Source organism: Piliocolobus tephrosceles, unplaced genomic scaffold (genome assembly GCF_002776525.5).
Source record: "Piliocolobus tephrosceles isolate RC106 unplaced genomic scaffold, ASM277652v3 unscaffolded_41185, whole genome shotgun sequence".
Taxonomy (NCBI): domain Eukaryota; kingdom Metazoa; phylum Chordata; class Mammalia; order Primates; family Cercopithecidae; genus Piliocolobus; species Piliocolobus tephrosceles.
Window position 1 is genome coordinate 30,283 of NW_022325627.1, and position 10,864 is coordinate 41,146.

The 10,864-nt window shown below is 50.2% G+C and overlaps 1 protein-coding gene across 1 annotated transcript in view; it reads left to right on the top strand.

Annotated features, from left to right (window-relative positions):
- LOC111553756 (receptor activity-modifying protein 1) overlaps nucleotides 1-10,625 on the top strand; it is a 35,902-nt gene extending 25,277 nt beyond the window's left edge. Inside the window, exon 2 of the mRNA XM_026452853.1 lies at nucleotides 10,043-10,625. Within this exon, the coding sequence (XP_026308638.1) occupies nucleotides 10,043-10,298 (256 nt within the window). The 3' untranslated portion in view covers nucleotides 10,299-10,625. The remainder of the gene's footprint in view (nucleotides 1-10,042) is intronic.
- The last annotated feature ends 239 nt before the right edge of the window (nucleotides 10,626-10,864 follow it).

A 10,864-nucleotide genomic window follows, 5' to 3' on the forward strand; every position in this document is an offset into this window, starting at 1 on the left:
CCACACAGAGGCTTCTGAATCCGGGACAGGTGCAATGGTGAGCCCTGAAGGCGTGAAGCAGGGGTGGGAAGGTGTGGACGGTGGGTTGGGGCAGGTGCCAGGGTGTGGGATGTGGCCTGGAGAGCCCGTTGTGGCTAAGCCCAGCATGCAGAGTGGAGGGCAGTGGAGGGGTTTGATGGCTGCCCCTGACTAAACTGGAGGAGGCAGAAGAAGGGGTGCATAGATGCCAGGCCCCCACAAACTCACTGCAGAAAGGTGGAAGCTGCTATGTGAGTTGTAATAACCCATCCACCAGGACAAGTCACTTCTGCCCCATCCTGGGCGCAGTGATGGGGCCTCAGGAGGGGAGGGCACCCTTGAGGGAAGGGGAGCCGCGATAACTCAGGGGATAGGCAATCACACGTGTTCACAACCAGAAGTGAACGGCCCAGGCTTCAGGTGGAGGAGGGAGAATGGGGAGCTCACAGGTGCAGCCCAAGGCGAAGAGAGGAGGAGCGCTTTGCGGGGGATGCCTCTCCTCCCGGGGCTAGAAAGGGCAGGGGGCTTCAGTCAGTGAGGATGCCCCACTGCCACCCGGAGCAAGGCTGGAGTGAGGATGAGGAGGGGCCTGGAGCAAGGACGAGGTGGAAGAGGGAGGGATCGGGAGAAGGAGGAGGTGCTGGGAGGAAGAAGAAGGGGCTGGGAGGAGGAGGGAGGGGCCAGGAGGAGAGAGGGATCAGGAGGAAGAGGAGGGGCCAGAAGGACAGGGAGATGGAATAAGCAACAGGAGGACCAGGAGGATGCAGAGGTTTCTGCAGAGGGGGTGGCGGGGGGGACAGAGCAAGGAGGAAAGTGGGGTCCTGCCCCCAGGGCCCACCCTGCACCCCCACTCACCCTCCCACAGGGCCCCTTCCTGCCTCAGAGTTGGGTCCCGCAGGGCCCCCAATTCCACACAGGAGGCCACTGAGACTGGAGAGGCCCAATGTCCTGTCCCCACTGCCTGTCTGCACTGCACGCCTGCCCCATGAGCCACTGTCACCAGAGAGTCCCAGCCCCACCTGCATATCAGAGCCATCTGGTGGGAAGACCCAGACTGCCCGAGACATCAGGTGCGGTGGCTGCACGTGCAGTGATGTCAAATCTAGTTTCCTGTGAGCCTTCCTGCCAAAATGAGCTGTTAAATGTAATTATAAAAAGTGTGTATGCTCAAGGTGGAAAACCCAGAAAATCCAAACAAGTTGAGAGAAAAGTCCTTTGTGTTATCACCATTCTGGTGGGGATCACTCCTGTAACGTTCTGGTGTGTCTCCTGCCCGTGTGGACCATTTTACCCCAGTCCAGGCTGTTTGTGGTATCTGGTCTAACCTGCTGCTGCTTTTTAAAACTATTTATTTATTTAGCAGAGAGACTGGGTCTCACTATGTTGCCCAGGCTGGTCTTGAACTCCTGGCCTCAAGCGATCCTCCTGCCTCAGCCTCCCAAAGTGCTCAGATCACAGGCATGAGAGCTGTTCTTTTGCCCAGCTTTAGAACATAAATATTTTTCTACATCTTAAAATTTTCTTCCTAAATATAATTTTAACAGCTACATAACAGAGCCGCTCATAAATAATTTCTGTGACCACTGTCCTGTTGTTTGCTGTTTTTCATAATTATAAATCTGCAGTGGACACCTTATTAGATCACTGTTATCTATATTTCACATTATTAATTTAGGATAAACCCCAGTAATGGAATTATGGGGTCAAGAGGCATCTATGAGTTTGACATTATTGATACGTATTGCCACATTGTATTTCAGAAAAATTGTACCAGTTTATCTTCCGTGAGGAATGCTGTGAGTGCTTGCCTCAGTGTCCTACACCTTCACTAGCATTCAGCATTCTTTTCTTTCTTTTGAGACAGGGTCTCACTCTGTTGCCCAGGCTGGAGTGCAGTGGCAGGAACGCAGCTCACTGCAGCCTCAATCTCCCACCTCCCTGGGCTCGTGTGATCCTCTGACCTAAGCCTCCCAACTAGCTGGGACTATAGGTGCACGCCATCACTGGCAAATTTTTGTATTTTTTTGTAGAGACAAGGTCTCACTGTGTTGCCCAGGCTGGTCTTAAACTCCTAGGCTCAAGCAATCCTCTGGCCTAGGCCTCCCACCGTGCTGGGGTTTCACGTGTGAGCCCCCGCGCCCAGTCTAGCATTCTCATCTGTAAGAGAAGTGCCATCTGGATGTGTGGTCTTTCATTTCACATGCCTGGTAGTCATTTGTATTTCTAGAAGAAACAGTGATTTAAATGCCTCATGGGGATTCCGCTCTGTGTTTTGTAGCCACCCATACACCACCCTATCTGAATCCCTACCCCAAGTCTGCCTGGCATTGGGACAGGCTCCCCGAGCCAGCCTCAAGTGGCTCACCCACGCTGGCTGTCAGGATACATGGGGTGGCACCTCCCGCCCCAGCAGGTAATGAAAGCTGCTGGAAGCCACCAGGCTGAATCTTCCAGGGTAGAGGGAGGCAAATGCTGATGCAGATACAGTGAACTGAGGCTGGGTGTGGTGGCTCATGCCTGTAATCCCAGCACCTTGGGAGGCCAAGGCGGACAGGTCGCTTGAGCCCAGGAATTTGAGATCAGCATGGCCAACATGGTGAAACCCTGTCTGTACTAAATAAATAAATAAATAAATAAATAAATAAATAAATAAATAAATAAATAAAATAAATAAATAAATAAATAAAAGTTTGCCAGGTGTGGTGGTGCACGCCTGTAATCCCAGCTATTCTGGAGGGTAAGGCAAGAGGATCACCTGAACCCGGGAGGCAGAGGTTGCAGTGAGCCAAGATCATGCCACACTGCACTCCAGCCCAAGCAACAAAGCAAAACCCTGTCTAAAATAAATAAATAAATTGTAAAAAAGTGAATTTAAAGCCAAAAGTGGTTTCCCCTCCGATTTTCTGATGATTTAGACACACATTACCTGGTCACCTTTTGCTTAAGTATAAACTCAAAAAGGACAAGAAATGTATACTTCATGAGCCAATCAAGTGAGGACCTGTCTCTTCATCTTAATAGGAGACTAAGGCTTGAACAGGCAAATGAGGTCTCCAGGATCACTCTGGGTAAGAGGTGGAGCTGGGATTTGAACCCAGGTCTGTGGGTGACAGGGCCCAGGCTCTGATATTTCATATTAGGGCCAGCCAGGGGTAGCTGGGGGACAACTGCAACCTCAGGGTGTCCCCAGAGTAGACGACTCACCTGTGAGCATCAGCGATGACACTTTCTTACCAGCAAGTGAACCACCATGAACTGCGGTGCCGGGCCTTGACTTGGGACCCAGATATGCTGGAAACTCCCGCCATAGGATTCAGGAACATTCCGAGCAACGTTTGCTTTGAGCCCCAGAATAGAAAGTCCTAGCCAAAAAAGGATAATTGCTCAGTGACATGAGAACTGAAACTTTGGGGAGTTCGAGTCAGGGTGTATTTTTCATGACTATTTTGGGTCCTTCAGTCAGTTCTATGTTCTGTTGGGCAGAAGAATGTCTGTACTCCGAGGGGAATTTTTTTTTATCACATCCTCACTGACGGAGCTCACAACATTTATTGAAGGTTTCAGCTGTCACTTCTGTATAAATAAACAGGATGAAGTGGGCAGCCGACAGCACATTAGAGATATTTTTAGACGTGGGTGGCGCTGCAATCCAGAAGGCTAACGTATCAAGGAGAGAGTGCCTGGTCCCAGAATAGCCCACCCACACACGGCCCTATCTGCCTCAGCGTGGCCTCAGTGTGGGTTCTGTGGTGGCGTGGCTTCCTGCATCCGCTCCTTCCTGTTCTGTTTGGCCAGTGCAGAGATGGCAATAGCTCCTCCGAAAAATGCCACAGCTCCGCGCCTCAGAGGACGGGGGGCAGTGTTCAGGATCATGTATCACTGATCTGCAGAACACCAAAACCTAAACTGCCTGTGGGTTTGGAGGGTCTGAGATACGGGACAGGATCATCATTCAAAGCAGCATTCACTGGGCAGATGCAGTGACTCACGCCTGTAATCCCAGCAGTTTGGGAGGCCAAGGCAGGTGGATCACCTGAGGTCAGGAGTTCGAGACCAGCCTGGCCAACATAGTGAAACCCCGTCTCTACTAAATATACAAAAATTAGCCAGGTGTGGTGGACCGTGTCTGTAGTCCCAGCTACTCTAGAGGCTGAGGCAGGAGAATCGCTTGAACCAGGGAGGCGGAGGTTGCAGTGAGCTGAGATTACACCATTGCACTCCAGCCTAGATGAGAGAGCGAGACTTGGTCAAAAAAAAAGAGGCAGCATTCTCACTGTTTAGCCCTGTAGCTGAGAAGCCTAGACTTGGTTTTCAGCAACAATAGCACGTCTAACATTTACCGTGGACCAGCCACATAACATGTACTCATTCGTTTTTTTCCCCACGATGAGACACAGACTGTCACAACTTCCTGCGGCTTTTTCCACTTCTGTTTTCTTCTTGAAACATGAGTCCTTGCTCACCTGGAAAGACCACATACCCCAGTGCCCACAGGCAGGGCACACCCTCTGCTGCCTGTCCCTCCTCATGCCTCATCTACTAGGCCTCTTGCATGGGCTGCGGGAGGCGCTGTGCACTCAGGGCAGTGATCTAGAGGGCGGCCAGGGAGGAAAAACAGTGACCGTATGATAGGGGCTGGGGTAGAGGGCGCTGGGATGCTGGAGAGGCCCCTACTTTTTCTGTATAGCCTCTTAAAGCCCCCGAGGGTCTCCTCACATTTGATTTTTGACCTCTGATCCATTTACTCACTTTCTAGATTAAGTATAAGGAAAAGTATCCTTCTATTATCTTCATTTTCACTGTTTTTGGAGCCCGTCATCTATTCACATGGATCTCAAATTCTTTCTTATGACTGAAGAACTTTCTTTGACATTTCTTGTAGCACAGGTCTGCTGGCAATGAATTCTGTCAGCTTCTTTTTTCTCAAAAGGTTCTTATATCAACCTCTTATTTTTTTGTTTTTTGGGTTTTTTTTTTTTTTTTGGTTTTCTTCAAGACAGAGTCTTGCTCTGTCACCCAGGCTGGAGTGTAATGGCCTGATCTCAACTCACTGCAACCTCCGCCTCCCAGGTTCAAGTAATTCTCCTGCCTCAGCCTTCTGAGTAGCTGGGATTACAGGTGTCCGCCACCACGCCCAGCTGATTTTTGTATTTTTAGTAGAGGCGAGGTTTCACCATGTTAGCCAGGCTGGTCTCTAACTCCTGACCTCAAGTGATCCGCTTGCCTCGGCCTCCCAAAGTGCTGGAATTACAGGTGTGAGCCAATGTGCCCAGCCTCAACCTCATTTTCAAAAGGTATTTTTTTCTAGGTATAGAATTCCTAGAATATAGAAAATTCCTAGGTGTAGAAAACATTCTAAGAATGTGTTTCCCCTCCCCCCAACCCCTAATACTTTCAAGATGTTGCCCATTGTCTTCCCGCATGACAAGCCTCTGATAAGAAATTAAGAAATCTGCTACAACTCACTGTTCTTCTGTATGCCTTTTTTCCTCTGACTTCAAGATTTCTTCCTTTTTCTTTGGTGTTCATTAGTTGGACTTTGATGTGTCTATGTGGTTGTTTGCTATTGTAGCTGCTTTGTTTTCTGTCCTGTTTTAGATTCTCCAGGCTTCTTGGATCTGCAATTTTATGTCTTTCATCATTTTTTTAAAAGCGTCAGCCATTACCTCTTCAAATATTTCTTCTCCATTCCCTCTCCTCCTTCTGGGACTCCCACATTATGAGTTGAAGTTGATGTCATTTACAGGATTGTCATGTTACACAGGTCCTGGATGCTCTAGTCTTCCCCCACTTTTTTTTTCTCTTTGTGTTTCAGTTTGGTTAATTTCTACTGACATATCTTCAATTTCTCTCTTTCCTCAGTTTTCTTGTCTGCTGATGGGCCCATTGAAGGAATTCTCTCTGATGCCATGTCTTTTTATTTCTAGCAACTGTCTTTGACTTTGAGTTTCCACTTCTCTGCTTAAATTCTCCATCTGTTCATGCATATTGTCTACCCTTTCCACTAGACCCATTATCACTAGCCATTCTAACATACCTGTCTGACATCTAGGTCATCTCTGAGTCTAATTCCATTCATTGTTTTGCCTCTTGGCAATGGATTGGTTGTTTTTGTTACTTCTGAACAAAAATATATATATAATTTTTATTGAATACTGAACATGCATGTATAGAACAGAGGTGACTACAGTCAATAGTATTTACAGGTGGAAATGGGTAAGCCTCTTCTGTCAGACTGTTAGTGTGGGATTTGAGTCAATCTTGTTAGGAATTGAACTGGGTTTGGGATTCGTCGTTGTTATGGTTATCTTCAATGTACCATAGGCCTCAAGTACCTCTAGCAATGAGCTGCCATTGCCTTGTGCCCAGGGTTGGCACTAGGGCACTGGAGGAGATTTCTCAGTGTGGTGCTTTCAGCTTTGCTTTCAGCTTTCTCTTGCCTGCCTGTGCTGCAGCGTGGATCTCGCCCCACTTTCTCTTGGCAGTAGACAGGTACTGCTTGTTATTCTACACCAAGGTTATGTTCAAAGGCTCGGGGAGGGTTCTCTGTGTCCTGATCCAGCCTCAGTTTAGACAGGCCCTTCCCTGTGCCTTTTGCCTCAGAATTCCTACCCCTTTTTCCTGTGGCAGACAAACTCTGCTGGGGTCTTGGGTGCGACTGTCCTGTCCCTTCCCCAGCGAGAAGAGATCACTGTTTTTTGTTGTTGTTGTTTTGAGACAGAGTCTTAGTCTTGCTCTGTCACCCAGGCTCAAGTGCCGTGACGTGATCTCAGCTCACTGCAACCTCCACCTCCTGGGTTCAAGCGATTCTCTTGCCTCAGTCTCCTGAGTAGCTGGGATTACAGGCACCCACCACTGCACCCAGCTAATTTTTGTATTTTTAGTACAGACAGGGTTTCACCATCTTGGCCAGGCTGGTCTCAAACTCCTGACCTTGTGATCCACTAGGCTCGGCCTCCCAAAGTGCTGGGATTACAGGCATAAGCCACCATGCCCAGCCAAGGCCTCTGTTTTGTATGGTGCAGGATCCTAGGCCAGGATAGTTTCCTGGTGCCCTTCCAAAGAAAAAGAGTTCCTTCCTGTCCTTCCACCAGCCATGGTGTGTCTTTGCCTGTGCCCTGGGGGTGACAGGCTGTGCTGTTCCTCCCTCAGCAGCCTAAGACATCTGCTTCCCAGGAGAGAAGCGTCTGGGATGGTGGAAAGGGCTTTGAGCCTGTTCCTACCCTGGCTGCAGCCCTGTGGCACAACTGCCACGGCAAGCCTGGCATCACACTGGCATCGTGGATACGGAGGTGAAGGGGACTTGACAACTGCCCTAGAGGCACTCAGGCTGCCCCTATGGGGCAAGGGCTCATTCAAGGCTTACTGGCTTATGGATGCCCACTGTGGCCTCAACCCCCAGTGAGTGCGACTTGGACCCAGACAAGGAAGTGTTCAAGCTGTGGCCAGATTTGGCCACCAAGGGCGAGGGACAGTGGTGAGGTGTGAGACCTGTGCAGTCACACCCTGGCCCTCTCACCCGGAAGCCCTCCAGCCTTCCCAAACCTCTGTTTCCCTGTCTATAAAACGATAAAACAGGAAACCTCTGTTTCCCTGTCTATAAAACAGCAGTTATCATGGAATGGTGACAACAGTGAATGCCACCAAGACCCCTCAGGCAGTCAGTCCCTGAGAACAGGCTCTGAGCCCCATGCAATACCAGAGGTGCTTTTCTTCCTGAGTCTCAGGGCTGTTCTGTGAAGCAGGAGGTTGAGGGTTGGGGGAAATGCAGGGTTGGAGGCAGAAGGATCCGGTGTGGTCTGGGTTCTACCCATGGCCAGTGCAGTCTCAGAGCCTCAGTTTCCTCTGCTGGAAGAGGCACTTGGCACCCACGTCCTGGGTTGGAAGATGACACGGAAGAGCACTGATGGCTGGATCCACTTGGGTTTTGTCCACTTCATTTCAAAGGGCAGCCTGTGGCCTACAAACCCCTGTCTATGGAAAAAGTTGTTCAGAAACAGATGGCATTTGCTCTCCCCAGAGAACCCTGGGGGAGCAGAGTCCTGAGAGCACCTAAGGGGCAGGGTGGGAATGAGCTCATCTGCTGCGACTTCGAGGGTTAGATTTCCTGGAGCAGAGGGGACTCCGTGATGGCTGCTCTCCAAGCCAAGCCCAAGGAGCACCCCAATGGCACACCCTCTGCCCGTGCTGCCCAGGCCCGTAGCTCAGCACAGCCACCTCCACTCCTTTCCCTCTAGCCTGGTGGCAGCCATACCTGTGGGCAAAGGCACCTGCAGCCATGGCAGGATAGGGTCAGGGGCCCTGTGGTGAAGTCCACACACACAGTCACACACACAGAATAACACAGTCACACCCGCACAGTCACACACACAGAATAACACAGTCACACCTGCACACACAGGTTCACACACAGAATAACACAGTTACACCCACACACAGGTACACAGAATAACACAGTCACACCACATACAAATAACAACAGTTACATGTACGGGGACACACACAGAGGATAACACAGTCACAAACCCACAGAAAATAACAAGTTACACTCACAGGGACACACACACACACAGAATAACACAGTCACACACACAGAATAGCACAGTAACAGTTACACAGAATAAGTGTTACACAGTCACACACAGAATAACACACACAATCACACACAGAGAATAACACAGTCACAGTCACACAGAATAACAGTGTTGCACAGTCACACATAGAATGTCTCACACACACACAGAATAACAGTCACACACAGAGAATAACAGTCACACCCACAGTCACACACAGGATAACACAGTTATATATACATATAGTCACACAATAACACACAGAATTACAGTCACATGCAGAGAATAACAGTTACACACAGTCACACAGAACACAGTCACACAGTTACACACAGAATAACAGTCACACAGAATAGCACGGCTATTCACACACAGTCACACACAGGGAATAACAGTCACAGAATAACAGTAACACACAGTCACACACAGAAAATAGTCACACACAGTCACACAGAAAATAACAGTCACACACAATGTCACACAGTCACAAAGAGAATAACAGTCACACACAGTCACACACAGAATAACGCAGCTACACACAATCACAGAGAATAACAGTCACACGCAGATAATAACAGTTACACAGTCACATAGTCACAGAGAATAACAGTAACACAGTCACACAGAAAATAGTCACACACATAGAGTCACATATAGAATATAACAGTCACACAGAGACAGTGTCACACAGAGTCACAAATAGAATAACAGTCACACACAGTCATACACAGAATAATACAGTTACACAGTCACACACAGAATAACAGTCACACACAGAGAATAGTCACACACAGAATAACAGTCACACAGAATAACACCGTCACACAGTGAATAACAGTCACACACAGTCACACAGAATAACACTGTCACACAGTGAATAACTGTCACACACACAGTCACACAGAATAACACTGTCACAAAGTGAATAACAGTCATACAGTCACACAGAGAATAACACTGTCATACAGTGAATAACAGTCACACAGTCACACACAGAGAATAACAGTTACACATAGTCACACACAGTCACACACAAAGAATAACGATTACAGTCACATACAGAATAACAGTCACACACAGACGCAACACCAGCCTGTGACCTTGCCCGGGGTGGCAGAAGGAGCTGGTGGCGGAGGATTTGGTGGCCGAGGTGCAGGCCTCATTGGCCACCCACCCTGGGTCGTCCTTCCGGTGCAGACAGAGCTGTGAGAGGCCCCACAGCCATGCCAGGGCTTCCTGCACCACGGGCCGCCATGCAGGTTGCCTGGGAGTCCCCCTGGAGCCATTGGGGCCCTGCCCTCCTGGATCCAGGGCCACTGCCTCAGTGCCAGGGCTTTTCCAAGCCAAGCTCCAGGGCCGCGTGAGGGGCCACAGTGCAGCGCCCCTGGCTGGGGTCCCGCGTTGGTTCCCCTGCCTGCCCAGGGTCTCACCACCTCCTCTTCCATCCACAGGAGCTACAGGGAGCTGGCTGACTGCACCTGGCACATGGCGGAGAAGCTAGGCTGCTTCTGGCCCAACGCAGAGGTGGACAGGTTCTTCCTGGCAGTGCACGGGCACTACTTCAGGGCCTGCCCCATCTCAGGCAGGGCCGTGCGGGACCCGCCTGGCAGCGTCCTCTATCCCTTCATCGTGGTCCCTATCACGGTGACCCTGCTGGTGACGGCACTGGTGGTCTGGCAGAGCAAGCACACAGAGGGCATCGTGTAGGCAGGGCCCAGGCTGCCGTGCACCCAGGCTGCAGGGTGAGGCCAGGCAGGCCTGGGCGGGGGCAGCTTCTGGAGCCTTGGGACAGAGCAGGCCCGCAATACCCCCCCTTCTTCCAACCAAGAAGAGCTCACAGGAGTCCAAAGTAGTCGAGGCTCTGGCATTAACCTGGAAGCCCCCCCTGGCTGGAGGCCACCTCCACCCTAGGAAGGGGGCAGGGACGTGACTCCAACTTACCTCTGGAAAGGGTCCCAGCCCAGGCTGCTTACCCCATAGCCACATTTGTGGATGAGTGGTTTGTGATTAAAAGGATGTTCTTGAACTTGGAAAGAGTCATTACCTCTGAGTACCCATCACTGGGAGAAGGGTGGAAACCCAGGCCCTGTGGACTCTCTTTTCTCTGACAGGAGGAATCAGGGGCCTTTGCTCGGGGGTGACATTGGAGCCAGTGCTGAGTGCACTGAGGTGCTCCTGGGGATTCTGGGGCCCTTGCTGCCCCCGGCGACACAGAATAATACAGTCACACCCACACACACAGTCACACACACAGAGTAACAGTCACACCCGCA